This window comes from Danio rerio, chromosome 20 (assembly GCF_049306965.1).
Source record: "Danio rerio strain Tuebingen ecotype United States chromosome 20, GRCz12tu, whole genome shotgun sequence".
Lineage (NCBI taxonomy): Eukaryota > Metazoa > Chordata > Actinopteri > Cypriniformes > Danionidae > Danio > Danio rerio.
In genome coordinates this window covers 42864024-42880220 of record NC_133195.1, presented here as the reverse complement: position 1 = coordinate 42880220, position 16197 = coordinate 42864024, and the positions used below count along the sequence as shown (strand labels likewise).

At 37.0% G+C, this 16197-nt stretch overlaps 3 protein-coding genes across 27 annotated transcripts in view; 2 read left to right on the top strand and 1 right to left on the bottom strand.

Moving 5' to 3' along the window:
- The window catches only part of hey2 (hes-related family bHLH transcription factor with YRPW motif 2), a 97277-nt gene extending 89343 nt beyond the window's left edge, over positions 1-7934 (top strand). For 21 of the 22 annotated variants that reach the window (XM_073933190.1, XM_073933189.1, XM_073933193.1 and 18 more), the window contains 4 exons: positions 2687-2765; positions 2842-2925; positions 3494-3575; positions 6537-7835. In XM_073933190.1, the coding sequence (XP_073789291.1) occupies positions 2742-2765; positions 2842-2925; positions 3494-3575; positions 6537-7183 (837 nt within the window). In that variant the 5' untranslated portion in view covers positions 2687-2741 and the 3' untranslated portion in view covers positions 7184-7835. Of the gene's footprint in view, positions 1-410; positions 666-2686; positions 2766-2841; positions 2926-3493; positions 3576-6536 lie in introns of those variants that run through there. The other variant, NM_131622.2, reaches the window with a different exon arrangement.
- Positions 1-16197, bottom strand: part of esco2 (establishment of sister chromatid cohesion N-acetyltransferase 2) — a 365881-nt gene that overhangs the window by 113636 nt on the left and 236048 nt on the right. The gene's annotated exons all lie outside the window — the stretch shown is intronic.
- The window catches only part of pex7 (peroxisomal biogenesis factor 7), a 61835-nt gene continuing 60070 nt past the window's right edge, over positions 14433-16197 (top strand). For 2 of the 4 annotated variants that reach the window (XR_012395481.1, NM_001013532.2), the window contains 2 exon segments: positions 14433-14772; positions 15751-15808. Coding sequence is in view for 2 of the 4 variants with exons in the window: in NM_001013532.2 (NP_001013550.1) it covers positions 14667-14772; positions 15751-15808 (164 nt within the window). In the remaining 2 variants the exon portion in view is untranslated. 4 annotated transcript variants of the gene reach the window in all.

Sequence of the window (16197 nt, the reverse complement as noted above, 5' to 3'; positions counted from 1 at the left end):
GTGTGTCTTTTATTAGTGTATTAATTTTAACTTTATTGTAAATCAACATTTCAGTAAACGTGGAATTCCTTGTAGCACGTCTGAAGCATGTCAACTCTGTGAATGGGCCCCAAACGACTAAACGCGGGAAACAGCCCTCAACAAACAAACTACCTACAGAAATTCGTTCCAAAAACAAAAACTCTCCACCTGACGACATTTTGGCGGGTCTCTTAACATCCTCGTCTTACTTTCCTTGCCAGAAACCCTTTACCCAGATTTCCCTGTCTATCCATCCGCACACACCGCGTCCAAAGTGCTCGCCTGTGCCCAGAAACACCGTCGCCTTTTTGTGTAAAGTGTTTCTCACGCTTCTGGGGCCCGCGGGTGCAGAGCGCGAGCGCTGGAGCCGGCCAGAGTCAATTATCAGGGGAATGAAGTTTGAGACCTCCATTCGACGGCTCGGGGCGTGTTTTCTATTTTTTTTTTACGGTGGGTGTTCCCGAAGCAGGACGTGGGCGTGAATGTGAGACTGAGGCTCCAGCGGTTCGTGGGAAAGGCGCTCAGAGAGTTTTTGGTGTCTGTACCTGCGCGCACTGCATCATGAAGCGGCCCTGTGAGGACAGCACGTCCGACAGCGACATGGATGAAACCATTGATGTGGGCAGCGAGAATAACTACTCTGGGTAAGCATGATCGGTGAAACACGGCTTGTTTGATGTTTGGGAACTGATGATTCACTTAATGGATGCTACAGTATAGGCTATACGTGAAGTCCAAATGGATGCACTTGGCTATTTATTGTAGAGAGAAAAGTTTGATTGGCATGTTTTAAATGTATATGAATTACCTACTTTATGCACTTGGCTATTTCTATTGGTAATATAGATACGTTTATTTTATATGACCGTTTCTTTATTTTTATTTTTTATTTATTTATTTGTAATATAGCCTAATTAATCAATACATTTGCTGCTGGTATTAAGTTAGATCAATTAAAATATTAGTACTTCAGTATTATTATTATTATTATGTTGTTGTTGTTGTTGTTACATTTGACATTATATCTCAGGTGAAAAGATTAAAAGTATAGAAATTGTGTATCATATCAGTTTTATTTAATGTTTTATATGTAATGAATGCATTGTTTCATGTAAACTTCATGTGGTAGCATTTTAATCAACTAATTATTTCATGTAAAACATTTAATATGACTGATAAGAGTACAGTAGACTAATTATGGATTAGATCAGAATCAGAATTGGACTCTTAAGATAATCACTCTAACTTTTTTTTACAGTAAGTTGTCTCAGACATTTCAAACTTGAAGTTATAGCTATTGATGATCACATAAGCTTTGTGTTAAGTTGTTATGTTTGTTACTGACATATTAGCTACATTTGTCATGAAGTTAAGCAGTTTAAGCAATTGTGTTTGTTGATGACTTAACAAGTGTTATAATTTTTATTGTAAAATATTTTGGTATACCCAAAAAAAAAAAAGTTTTTATGTGGTCCTGTCTAAAGCAGAGTTGTCCAAAGAAAGCCCATGATAACCTTTGATTTGGCACACCATCCCATCCCTTTAACATCCCTTTAAAAGAGATTGTCATTTCTAATTTAACGTAATCTTTTGTTAATTGTTTTGTTTTTGAGCTACAAAAAAAGCAAGCTTGAATTAAATGTTTTAATTAACTGTGGTAAATTAATCAGATTTATTTAAATGTTCATTATAAATGAAATTGTTTGTTTTCATTGTAATAAGTTAATTATAAAATGTAAAAAAAAAAAAATGCAGGTATTAGGTAGCCTAATACGATTAAAGTAAAGCTTTCTATTTTTTTATTTTTTTAAATATTACTTTTTAAGAATTAGGAAATTACCCATGGCAACTTTGTAATACAGTTTGATATAAGAGCAATTTCAGCATTATGCATGTGACATTTGCAGTAAAAACTCAAAACATAGAAAGTATATGTTAACATTATATTGAAACATCTGTTTAAATCTTCCTAACCAACTAACCACAGAATTATGGGATCAGAAAAACATCACTTTGTAAACATGTTTTATACTTTAAATGCGGAAAATAAACATGCGTTATGCATGTGACCAAAAACGTTAGCGAGTTTACTGTCTACAACATACTTTGTAGAAATTGTGTGAATTAAACTCAAAAGAAGCAATGCTAATCGAAAGGATAAGTGTCAGCTCACTGTAGAACAAAAATGATTGATTTTATTTTATTTAAAATTTTTGCATTTATGAGGAAAAAGCTTGGTTATGTATGTGACATCTCTTTGTTGTGAATGTGACGGATGTGAACTTGCAAACTTAATGTGAACTTGTAAATCAATATAGTAGTTTGAAAACATTGACAGATGCATTTTTGAGTATTTCTGAAGTAGAGTAAAATACTTGCTTGCACAAAAAACTTAGAAATGGTTTCCGTATTTTAGTGACAACTTTATTTTTTTCACGACAAGTTTGACATTTGCATAGATTTGCTCACATAACATTCGGCCCGCAGCAGTCATGCTTGTCTTTTGGCCCTTCATAAGAAAAAGTTTGGGCACCCCTGATCTAAAGTTACAAGATTTGTTTGTCCAAAATCAAAATAAAACTAATGTGGAAAAAAAAGTTAATTTTTAAAGTTAACAAAACCCTTTTGCAGTGTACTGATATGTATTTATCCTTTTTATTCCCAGCCAAAGCAATGGTTCATTTATAAGATGTGGCTCACCTACAACGACATCCCAAGTCATGGCCAGAAAGAAGCGGAGAGGGGTAATTCATATTTTTTATCGATGTTTTAAATGTTTGTTAAATATTTCAAACACATTAAACATTTCATATATTACAGATCATTGAAAAAAGAAGAAGGGACCGGATAAATAATAGCTTATCAGAGTTGCGTCGTCTGGTGCCAACAGCTTTTGAGAAACAGGTGAGTTCACGTCCTTGCAGTTGGGGATGATAACCGTTCTAAAGGTTTACCACGATTTGGAAAAGTCAAGGTTTTAAAACTGGCAAAACTTTCTGCTCTACCGTTCCTACGCCATATGTAAGCTTTTTGATGTCAGTATCTCCAGCAGAAAAGATATCCCAAGATGCCATTTTAAATTAAAAAGATGTCCATTTTTGAAACTAATGAAGACAGCAGAAGTCAAGGATACATTTGATTTATTTGCCTGACATGTTTACTGCTCCAAAATATTGTAAATGTTTCTCAAAATAAAATATATTGTGTTAGGAGGGGAAACAAGTTTTAGTTTTTTCACTCAGACATTAAAACAGAATATATTTTAGAGCAATAATTACAATACCGTAAAAGTGTGATAAAGTTATCATACCATCAGAATCTTATACCGGAGCATGCCTACTTGCAATATGAAAAGTATTAGTTCTAGTAATTATAATAAATCAAAAGTAAGTGGAAGAGTGTGTTGTCACGTTATTTCATCAAAGCAGTCATATTAAAAACTCCTCGCATGTATCCTGTTTCTTCTCCCAAGGGATCTGCCAAGTTGGAGAAAGCGGAAATATTGCAGATGACAGTGGATCATCTGAAGATGCTTCAGGCCACAGGAGGAAAAGGTAGACCGCATGTTATTGGCTCACCACCTAATGCTGTAGTGAAATCTGAGCACGGAGTTCCCTTTTGACCAGATTAAAGTGGAAATCAATGTTAATGGTAGGATTGAACTCGTGGGAAAGTGCCGGCAGGACAAAAGAAGCACTTGACCCTGGGATTGTGTTTGCTTTCATAAATCCATGGGAGGGGAGTGGAGCCACATTCACAGGCTGCACTGTTGGGGGTTTGTTAGGGCTTTCAGATGAGTGTTAAAACCGGTGCACAGAGGAGAGAAAACAAACATACAAACAGGTCAGGTCACAATCCCAGTCTGTGTAGCTTTAGCTTCTCCAGCGCGGTGGGGCTGCGTTTCATTCATTCTGACCAGTGGTAACTTTTGGCCTTGTGAAACAGAAGTTGCAAGTACCTTTGCTATTCTGAATAGTCATGTACAGTATGTGTAATAATGTGAAAAGATAAGTTGGGTGGGGCCTGATTGGATTGTTGTTGTTGGCTATTAGTGGATTTCGTGTGATTGACAGGTTCAGAAACGAGTAACACTTTTGAAAACAGAAGAAGTGTTTATTCATTCATTCTCCTTCAGCTTAGTCCCTTTAATTATCAGGGGTCGCCACAGCGGAAACAGCCAACTTATCCAGCATATGTTTTACCCAGCAGATGCCCTTCCAGCTGCAACCCAGTACTGGAAAACATACACAATTATCACACACATACACTATGTCCAATTAAGTTGATTCAATTCACTTATAGCGCATTTCTTTTTACTGTGGGGGAACTGGAGAACCCGAGGGAAAACCACGTGAACATGGGGAGAACATGCAAACTCCACAGAAATGGCAACTGGCCCAACCAGGACTTGCACCAGTGACTTTCTTGCTGTTTTCCAAGCCTTTTTGGTTTGTTTCTTCTGTTGAACACAAAATATATTTTTTAGAAATGATTAATGCCCATTATGCCTCAGAATATCTTTATTTTGTTTTGTTTTAGTGTTAATTTTGTCAATAAAAATAAGAGCAATAAAGGTTTGTTGCGGCTGCATGGTAACGCAATGGGTAGCACAATCGCCTCACAGCAAGAAGGTCACTGGTTCGAACCTCGGCTGGGTCATTTGGTGTTTCTGTGTGGAGTTTGCATGTTCCCCACATGTTCGCGTGGGTTTCCTCCGGGTGCTCTAGCGTCCCCCACAAGTCCAAAGACATGCGCTATAGGTGAATTGGGTAGACTAAATAGCTGGAACGGCATCCGCTGCGTAAAACATATGCTGGATAAGTTGGCGGTTCATTCCACTGTGGTGACCCCAGATTAATAAAGGGACTAAGCCGAAAAGAAAATGAATGAAAGGTTTGTTGCCTAGCTTAACACAAACAGAAACCTGACTAGTACGCTAGTAATGTGATGGAAAACAATGAATGTGCATACTCCTATCCGCTCATCTAATGAATGAACAGTGCATTATTGTTGATGAAAATAGCTGAGACTAAAATGTAGTCAAATGGATCAAATCTGGCCAATATATACAGTATATTTTATTTGGTATAATCTCCTGCTTTGCGCCATTTATTTATTTGATAAGCGGATCAGAGAGTGCATATTCAGTCACATTACTAGCGCAGCAGGCCTGTCAAGTTTTTGTTTACATAAAGCTATTTTCGTTGATGAAATTAATACTGTTCAACAGAAGAAAAACAACGCTTTGTAACTACTTATGGTAAGTAAATAGTGACTAACTGTATGTAATCAGCAATGCTATTTTTAATTAGAACAAATTTCACACGGCATGACTTTGAATCGTCCAGATTTTTAGCATGCCAAATTTCTGACAGTTTTCGGCGATTCATTGGCAGTGGCGGATTTAGGCATGGGCAATATGGGCGATCGTCCAGGGTGGCATCTTGCTGGGGGGCGCCATGGGGAGACGGTGACGGAGAAAAAAAATGAGCCCTAGTAAAAGCTTTGAGATACCATTTACTTTAAGCAAGTATATTTATATAGAATGGTAATCTCAGAATAAAGACGTTAGGGGCCATACACAAATAACGATTCCTGCACTCCTCACGTGCTGCTCTGCTTCCGGAGTGAATCCCATTTGTTTACAGTCATGCCAATAAAATACGCGCTTCTATGTTCTGTTAACGCAGTGAGTTTCACTCGTCGACAAAACTAGGGTTTATATGATGATGATCTTATTTTGACTAAGCGTGGCTATGAAGCAGAAAGGAAGGATAATTAGTTGGGTAGGTTAGGTAAGACTTTCTTAGACATGAGTCAGGTCAAAGAGAACAGATAATTCCATAAAACGTGTATTTTTTGTATTCTATAGAATTGTCATTAATATTCATGCAAAAGATTTCTTAAGTGAACTTTACATATCACTCCTGTTGTGTCTTTCTTTACATTGTTTTCCAGTTAAATTTAGGATTGATTTCTGTTATTTATTTAGAATAATAATTGTATATTAATAATGATATTGGGCGGTATATTGTACTAGGTTGCTGCTGGAAGGGTATCCATATGGGGTGGTTCGCCCTGGATGCCATTTAAACTAGAACCATCACTGCTTCAGATGGCGTCTTTAATAGTTCACATTGTATGATTGTTACACAAGTGAAAGAGCATCGATTTGCCTTTGATTTCTGGCATTTGTCGGGAATTTCTCAAAACCTGTTGTCGAGTCAAAATCTTGACAAAAATCATGCAGTCTGAACTCGGCTTTAGGGGTTAATAATATTGACCTTAAAATGGTTTTCAAAGAATTAAAAACTGCTTTTATTCTAGCTGACATAAAACAAATAAGACTTTCTCCAGAAGAAAAAATATTTTAGGAATTACAGTAAAAAATGTCTTGCTCTGTTAAACATCATTTGGGAAATATTTGAACAAAGGTATCAAAATTCACAGGCGGTGTGTGTATTTAAAGATTCACTAGTATGCTCATTTGAATAATTCTCAATATTTTTTGTCAGGATATTTCGACGCTCATTCTCTGGCCATGGACTTCTTGAGCATCGGCTTCCGGGAGTGTCTGACTGAAGTGGCCAGGTATTTGAGCTCTGTGGAAGGCCTGGACTCCAGCGACCCTCTCCGTGTCCGTCTGGTTTCTCACCTCAGCAGCTGTGCCTCGCAGAGGGAAGCAGCCGCCATGACCACATCCATAGCCCATCACCAGCAGGCCCTTCACCCGCACCACTGGGCTGCCGCTTTGCATCCCATTCCTGCTGCGTTCCTGCAGCAGAGCGGACTTCCCTCCTCAGAGAGCTCCTCCGGCAGGCTGTCTGAGGCTCCTCAAAGAGGTGCAGCCCTTTTCTCCCATAGTGACTCGGCACTCAGAGCGCCCTCTACTGGAAGTGTGGCTCCTTGCGTGCCACCGCTGTCCACTTCTCTGCTTTCGTTATCAGCGACCGTTCACGCAGCAGCTGCTGCAGCTGCAGCTCAAACCTTCCCTCTATCATTTCCCGCTGGATTCCCACTCTTCAGCCCCAGCGTTACAGCATCTTCAGTGGCTTCTTCCACCGTGAGCTCTTCCGTTTCCACATCCACCACATCCCAACAGAGCAGCGGGAGCAGCAGTAAACCATACCGACCGTGGGGAACTGAAGTGGGAGCGTTTTAAATGTTGGATTTAAATGTTGGACGTCTTCCATGCTTTGTACATAAAGGAAAGCAGCGGCTATTGTGCCTGCTTCGGTCAGCAGCATGGGCTTTTGTCTTCCTCTACACTTGTGCACATATGCAGCGTCAAACTTAAGCCAACATTCTGGGAAGAAAAGAAAGAGTTTTTACACGTCGCACTGTGTTGGAAACCGTAAAGGAAGTTTGTTTCTGTTTTAACAGTGCCTGCATAAACACTGCTAACATGCTGCATTTGAGATGTATGCTTTGATATCATCTGACTTCCACAAACACCCAACAGCAGCTTTAGAGTGAACAGCTTGTTCTGAAACAAACCAAAGTTTTGCAGATAATCACTAAAGTGAGGTGTTTGTTTTTTTATCTCTGATTTAACAATCCAGTTTGTAAATCTGTACATGTGTAAGATTGTAACTAGAGTTTATATTGAAATTAGTTCATTGGTATGATGCACTTCAATCACTACTGTTTGTTTGGGGGGAGACAGGATCTTCTCCGATTTATACAATAGGCCTACTGAAGTTGTTTTTTTAAAATAACATTCACTAATACTCATGTGAGATTTTTCTACTACTGTAACTGTGTTAATAACCACCCTCTGTAAGATGTAACCTTTTCCTATGCAAAAAAACAAATGTCCCTCAAGAACGAACTGAGTGTGTTTTGTTTTCATTCTGACACACGCTAATAAAACCATCCTTCCACTAGCCTTCACCACAACACATCGTGGAATGTTATGAGAGAAAGTAATTGTTTTCCCAAAGCATTATTTGAGTTCTTGAAATCGTATGGTAGGGAACAAATGTTTGTGCTCTTTAATGTGTTTTTCTAATAATGCAAAATATGCAGATGAAGTCAAACAAACAGCTGCAATTGTAACCGCCACTTCAACAGTTATAAATCTGTCGACAAACTTTAAAGAAAGCTACAAACACATTTAATGAATAAAAGGTCATCATTCTTACATGATCAGCAGCAAATCGGTTTACTTTCATTGAAAAAAGTCAATAATTTCTTCTAAAGCTAAAATAACTTTTTAGCTGTGTGTGAAGAGCTGTACTGTGTGACGGTGCCTGCTAAAACCCTATCCTGATTTCACCGTACACAGCAAGATATGGCACCCAAAACAACTCTAAGAGAGTTCATTTTAACACTTTGAAAGTGTCTCATGCGGTCCACTCCCAACAGAAATAATTCAACATTTTCAAAAGTGTTGGCACATTGACACCTACAATAGGATTAATTTTTAGTCTGGGAAGAGTTAAAACTGTAAATATACTTAACTCCACCTGGTGTAAAATACATGTTACTGGTGTTCATTGTATTTTTTTTACTACAACATATTATTTAATTCACCTCTCTTGAGTGTAAATATTGTAAAGATAAAAAGACTGTAAATTACAAAATCATTTTATTTGAAAATTTTGACTTTCAACAATTCATTCAGTTTTAAAAATGCAACAATATGGCACCAAATCATTTTTATTAGAACTGTCAGTTTACAAAATATGTATGATCCATGCTTGAAAAGGCTGTTCCAGTCCTTTGGTCCACACAAAAGCAGCTGCAGGGATGCTCTGATTAGGATTTGTTCAGCCGATACGGAGTACCGATTCTTTGTCATGTTGATCGGCCGATACCAAGTACCGATTCTGATCTCGCCATTTACCTCCTCGCGTGTTGTGGTTGCTGTAGGCTGTGCATAATATGCAGTAGTGCAAGTGCGTCCTCCTCTGCTTGTAAACTTCTGAACACCTGCGATTGGTTCATGAGATCGGCCAGATTGGCGAGAATTGAGTCATTTAATGTGATTATCTGCAGATCGATCGGAGCATCCCTAATATGTTTTGACAATTGAATTTGATGTTTCATCAGAGCAATTTTAAGTTCAATATAGCATCACTCTGATAGCTTTCTTTTGAATGTACATTTTAAACTCCAAAGAACAACTTGACTTGCTAATCTTTCACTTCTGGTGTTTCTTTGGTCATCAATACCAAAGACAGTACATGTCCCTGGATTAGCATCTGTGTTGATCCTGGAACAACATCAGAATTAAGGGATACGTTTATCGTTTATGTTCAGGCTTATAATTAGATTTACGCACTTCAACATGAGTGTTATCCATCTATTATTCCCCTCTGATTGTAAATAATTTACAGTTATGTTTGGGTTTAGGGGTAAGGGTTGTTTCAGTCCTTTGGTTCACACAAAGACAAAGCTGACATATCTACTAGGGATGCTTTGATCAGGATTTGTTCAGCCGATACTGAGTACCGATTCTGATCTCACCATTTAGCTTCTCACGTGTTGTGGCGGCTGTAGGCTGTGCATAATATGCAGTAGTGCGAGTGCGTCCTCCTCTGCTTGTAAACCCCAAAACACCTGCGATCGGTTCAAGAGATTGGCCAGATTGGTGAGTACCGATTGAGTCATTAAATGTGATTATCAACCCATACCAATCTTCAGCCGATCGACAGATGTTTTGACAATTGAATTTGATGTTTCACCAGAATAAGGTTATACATTTACCGTGTATGTTAAGTTCAGGCTTACAGTTAGGTTTATGCACTTCTCCATGAGTGTTATCCATCTATTATTCCCCTCTGATTGTGAATAATTTACAGTTGTGTTTGGGTTTAAGGGTATGGGTTGTTCCAGTCCTTTGGTCTACACAAAGACAAGGATGACATATCTACTAGGGATGCTTCGATCAAGATTTGTTCAGCAGATACTGAGTAACGATACTTTGTCATGTTGTTCAGCAGATACCGAGTACCTATTCTTCGTCATGTTGTTCAGCCGATACCGAGCACTGATTCTGATCTAGCTATTTACCTCCTCACATGTTGTGGCTGCTGTAGGCTGTGCATTAGGGGTGTCAAAATTAATTGTTTCTTCGGTGCACCGCGATGCAGAAGCGGACATTTCGATATCGGTTCAGTAATAATCATAACCGCTTATTATATACTGATGTCATTTATTGAACATAGATGTTAATCCAGGTTTGCGTTGTAATTGTCAAAACTATGAATTGCCTACTAAAATGCTGCATTTGAGATTTATGCTCCGATATCATTTTCACCCGACAGCAGCTTTAGAGAGAAAATCGTAGGAAACAAATATTCATGCTCTTTAATGTGTTTCTCTAATAATTCAATATAAAATAGCTGCAATTATAACCGCCACTTCAACAGTTATAAATCTGTCCACCAGCTTTGAAGAAAGCTACAAACAAATTTAATGAATATAAAGTCGGCATTTTTACACGATCAGCAACACATGAGTTCACATTCATTGTTAAAGTCACGCTTCAACGATTTCTTCTTAACGTTTAAGCAGTTGATGTTTACTGTTATTCAATGGCAAGGCCCCTCAAGGTCCCCTTTGGTCCTTCAGGGGCGGCTCAAGTCAAAACTCTTGTAGTTTTTCTGGCGGGCGTGAACAAACCACCGTCCGGCCCGCAGTAGTGTGCACCACATGAAAGCACAACAACACCAGTCACTCCTCCCCAAGATGGCTCTTTATGCCGGCCTAATCCACTCCCTTTATGCCAGGGTCTGTTAGGCAGATTTACATTAGTAAATCACTGTCACACCATTAAATTCCTTAAGAGAAAAAGTATCAGCATTTCCAAGTGAATGGGGATTAGGACAACCAGCGCCTGCTACCCACCGGCAATCATGGGAAAAGTGCGGGGCCGTAAATCCGCCGGTTATCTGCTTTAGAGCGGCTGGTTCTCACGCCGGGCCCCTGCCTTTGAAGTGGCCGTCATATATCAAGGGCGCACATGATCTCCCCAAAACATCACACACAGGCAGAGAGTCGGCGGTGTGAACGTGGTCAGTATAAGCCTGTCAACTTCATTCGTTTCCACACATGAAAACAGTTCAGCTGAACTACAAGATGGCCTTTATAGACCAGACTGACAGATAAAAGCAGCATGTTGATGTGATCACAGTGCTGATTGATCATACTTCTGACTGTAGGGTTCATTTGGACTTTTTAACCTTAGCTGCTATATGGATAATTTAGTTAAAACTAAAGCGTGTGTCTTGAGAACAATGTGAATAACATCTCTTTAACTCTCTATGTTTTAATGATACGTGTTTATATGAACTGTCCGCAGTCTTCATATTAAAATGTTTCATCAGCACATTTAGTCAATAAATATTTATATATCATCATGCTATTAATATTCTCTTTTTTTTAAATAAAAAAATAAGAGAAGAGACTATAAATATATTAATTAAGGGAGCACTTAAAAACTCTTAACTTTTCTAGAAATGCTGGATTTAAAAGGTATTTAAGTATAAGATGTTAGTTTATTTGTTTATTTTTATTAAATTTTTTATTTAGGTTAGTTATTTTATTTTATTTATTATTTTTATTTAGTTGATTTATTTATTTAATTATTTATGTAATTATTATTTTTTATTTAGTTTGTTGGTTGGTGTGTTGGTTATTTATTTAATTATTTATTTTTATTTATTTATTTATTTTTAATTATTTATTTATTTATTTATTTATTTATTTATTTATTTATTTAGTTAGTTAGTTAGTTAGTTATTATTTTTATTTACTTGGTTTGTTAGTTATTTTATTCATTCATTCATTCATTCATTTTTTTTTCGACTTATTCCCTTTACTAATCCGTGGTCGCCACAGCGAAATGTAACACCAACTTACCCAGTATATGTTTTACGCAGCGCATGCCCCACCACTAGGAAACATCAACAAACTCTCATTCACACTCATACACTACTGACAATTTAGCCTACCCAATTCACTTGTAGCGCATGTCTTTGGACTTGTGGGGGAAACCAGAGCAACCAGAGGAGACCCACAAGAACACAGGGAGAACATGCAAACTCAAAACAGAAACGCCAACTGACCCAACCGAGGCTCAAACCAGTGACCTTCTTGCTGTGAGGCGAATGTGCTACCCACTGCGCCACTGCATCGCCCTAGTTATTTATTTATTTAAATTTTTTATTTACTTTGTTAGTTAGTTTATTTATTTATGTATGTACTTATTATTTTTTATTTAGTTGGTTGCTAATTTTTATATATTTATTTGTAATTATTTATTTACTTGGCTAGTTATTTGATTTATTTATTTGTTTATTTTTATTTATTTATTTGTATTCATTTATTATTTTTATCTAGTTGGTTAGTTAGTTATTTATTTGTTTATGTATTTATTATTTTTATTGATTTTGTTGGTTGGTTAATTTGTTATTTTATTATTTTATGATTTATTTGCTAATTTTTATTTAATTTGTTGGTTGGTTATTTATTTATTTATTTATTTATTATTTTACGGTGGCACAGTGGGTAGCACGATCGCCTCACAGCAAGAAGGTCACTGATTTGAGGCCTAGCTGGGTCAGCTGGCGTTTCTGTGTGAAGTTTGCATGTTCTCCCCGTGTTCGTGCAGGCTTCCTCTGAGTGCTCCGGTTTCCCCACAAGTCCAAAGACATGCGATACAAGTGAATTGAATAAGCTAAATTGGCCGTAGTGTATGTGTGCGAATGCAAGAGTATGGGTGTTTCCCAGTGTTGGGTTGCTGCTGGAAGTGCATCCGCTGTGTAAAACATGCTGGATAAGTTTGCAGTTCATTCCGCTGTGGTGACCCCAGATTAATAAAGGGACTAAGCTGAAAAGAAAATTACTGAATAATGTTGGTTATTTTATTTTATTATTTAGTTGGTTAGTTTGTTATTTTTATTTAACTATTTATGTATGTATTTATTATTTTATTTAGTTGGTTAGTTATTTTATTTAATTATTTGTTTGTTTATTTATTCAGAAAATGGCAATTGATCAAAACAAGAGATGTTTTCATTTGGTGGGATTCATAATCATGGTAATTCCACCAAATGTTGACTTCTTTACTCTTAGGAGGTTGAAACATTGGTGTTGTGTTGTCTAAAAATTAAACATCTGAAAGCATGGCACCTTTTTTGATCATTTAAAAAGTCTAAACATTTTGAATAAACATTATCAGTAAACAGAATAAAACCAAAATGATGTTTTACTCAAACACAACTATATATCTTAAATCCAGGGAATGTGGCCTCTTAATTTTGTATAATGTTTGATCTTAATTTACTGTACAAACACTGCGGACCATAAAAATAACCTGTATATAATCTGTAGGAGAATTTTTGGGAAGGTGGCATTTCAATGTGGAGTTTGCATGTTCTCCCCATGTTGGCGTGGGTTTCCTCCAAGTGTTCTGGTTTCCCCCACAGTCCAAAGACATACGCTATGGGTGAATTAAATAAACTAAATTGTCCGTATGAGAATGAGTGTGTATGGATGTTTCCCAGTGCTGGGTTGCAGTTGGAAGGGCATCTGCTGTACAAAACATATGCGGGATAAGTGGGTGGTTCATTCCGCTGTGGCAACTTCAGATTAATAAAGGGAATAAGCCGGATGAATGATTTAAGGGGGAATTTCCCCCATTTTGTGACCTTAGTCCTGCATCATGACAATATTAATCTAAATGTTTCAATTGTAAGATATTTAGACTAAAAAGTCTCAAAAGGAAACAACCCATGTGAAAAATAGTAGAGTAAATACTATAGTGTTTTTGAACCATACCATAGTAAAGTGCTTGTGGTAATTGTACAGTTAGTACAATAACACAACAACTTTAGTAATATAAACAAATGATCCAACAGTGTAGTTTTCTCCAATATCATACAACAATACATCACAGTTTACTGTAGTAAAAACAAAAGTGTTTATTACAATTTATCAGTTAACTATAGTTAATACTACACAGTGTAGTCTGTGCTGCAATAGTTATCTGCAAAAATAGTTGTCAATTCTACAGACTATTATATACAGCACAATACACTTTACTATAGTAGGCTATGGTTCAAAAACACTGTAGTATTTACCAATGGTATTTACTATAAATTACTGTAGTATTTTTTCTAATGTGGCAAGTCTTTACCGGAGAAATGCTGCCCTCTGGTGTCATTCAAATAAAGCTTCATTCATGTTCTTCATTTACTCACGTGTTTATTTTAAGACTTATAATCGCCAGATTGAAAACGTCTGATGCACTCATTTCTATTAATTACAAACAATTCAGAATTAAAGGAAAAACGCATAAACATGCACGTATATCTACAATAGATCAAAACTGCTTCTGCAAATCAGCGTCAAGGACGTCATCCACATGTGACCAACCACAGCATTGCGTTCGTCAGCTCACCAAAACACGGAAGTAAACACTTGTCATACACATGTTTTGCGCTAATATGGAAGTTAAGCAGGGCAATTGTTTCATTTGTACAGTACAATTATAGGTTTAATCGTTTTAAACGTTTTCCTAGGTGACAGTACGTATATTGGTGGTTTTCCACAAACAAAAAACGTTATTTATTGTAAATGGGTTGTTCGTGGACTTTAGACTATTTCTGCACTCGTTGAGTTATTAGAGAAACGGTATGAAGTCGTTTAAGTCTCCGGGACGTCATGGATATGCGGTGGAGATTTCACCTTTTTTGCCTTCTACGATGGCATGTGCTTCCTCTCAGTATTATGGAATAGCAGGTAACGTTAGTGGCATGTACACTACCTGACAAAAGTCGTGTCGCCTATCCAAGTTTTAGGAACAATAAATAACTTGACTTCTAGTTGATCATTTGGTATCAGTAGTGGCTTAAATGAAAATGGCTCTAGATTACGCTTATTTTACTAAGATAAACTATGATCATGCCTTGATTTTTTATTATTTATAAGGACAGTACGGTCTGACTTTGCTTGTCACTGAACAGAAATATTGTGGAATAAAAAGTCATGGTGCAGTGGAAAAAGATTTAATATTGTGTATGACTCCAATGAGCTTGGACGACTGCATCCATACATCTCTGCAATGACTCAAATAACTTATTAATAAAGTCATGTGGAATGGCAAAGAAAGCATTCTTGCAGGACTTTCAGAGTTCATTAAGACTCTTTGGATTAATCTTTAATGCCTCCTCCTTCATCTCACCCCTAGACATGCTCAATAAGGTTCATGTCTGGTGACTGGGCTGGCCAATCCTGGAGCACCTTGACCTTCTTTCCTTTCAGAAGCTTTGATGTGGAGGCTGAAGTATGAGAAGGAGCGCTATCCTGCTGAAGAATTTGCCCTCACCTGTGGTTTGTAATGTAATGGGTAGCACAATATCCTTGATATCTCAGGCTGTTGATGTGTTCATCCACTCTGCAGATCTCTCGCACACACCCATAGTGAATGTAACCCCAAACCATGATTTTTCCATCAACAAACTTTACAGATTTATGTAAGAATCTTCGGTCCATGCGGGTTCCAATAGGTCTTCTGCAGTATTAGTGATGATTGGGATGCAGTTCAGCAAATGATTTATCGGGAAAATCCTTCTGCCACTTTTCCAAATGATCAACTAGAAGTCAAGTTAATATTTGTTGCTCTTACAACTGGGATCGACGACAAGGCTTTTGTCAGGTAGTGTATGATGATTAATACAAAACTGTGATTTTGACATAAACCTGTTTCTTGGCTTTTAGGATGTGGGACACTTTTTGTGCTGGAGCAACGGGAGACAGATGTTTCACTTGTGAAGAGGTAATTTAATAATAAAAGATGAAAAAGCAATTATAAGTATGACAACAATATGTAATACAATTGTATACATAAAAAAAATTATGATTTTGATTTATTTTTATTTCTAAGCAAAAAACAATTACTAGAAAACATTCAGCATGTTTTAGCACTAATTCGGTGAACATTAGTTAATCTACTACAAGAAAAGTCTTGTGTAGCAAATTTAAACAACAAGTATTTGATGACCTATATTAATTAAAAGTTTATTTTTAATGATAATAGTGTTGTTACACTTTGCTTTTATCCAAACCTATTTCACCTATTTGTCCGCCGAAAATTAGAATTTGCTTGAAATATGACCAAATTCAGTATGGTTAATTATCCTTATAGATTTCTAAAAGGGTTAGTTC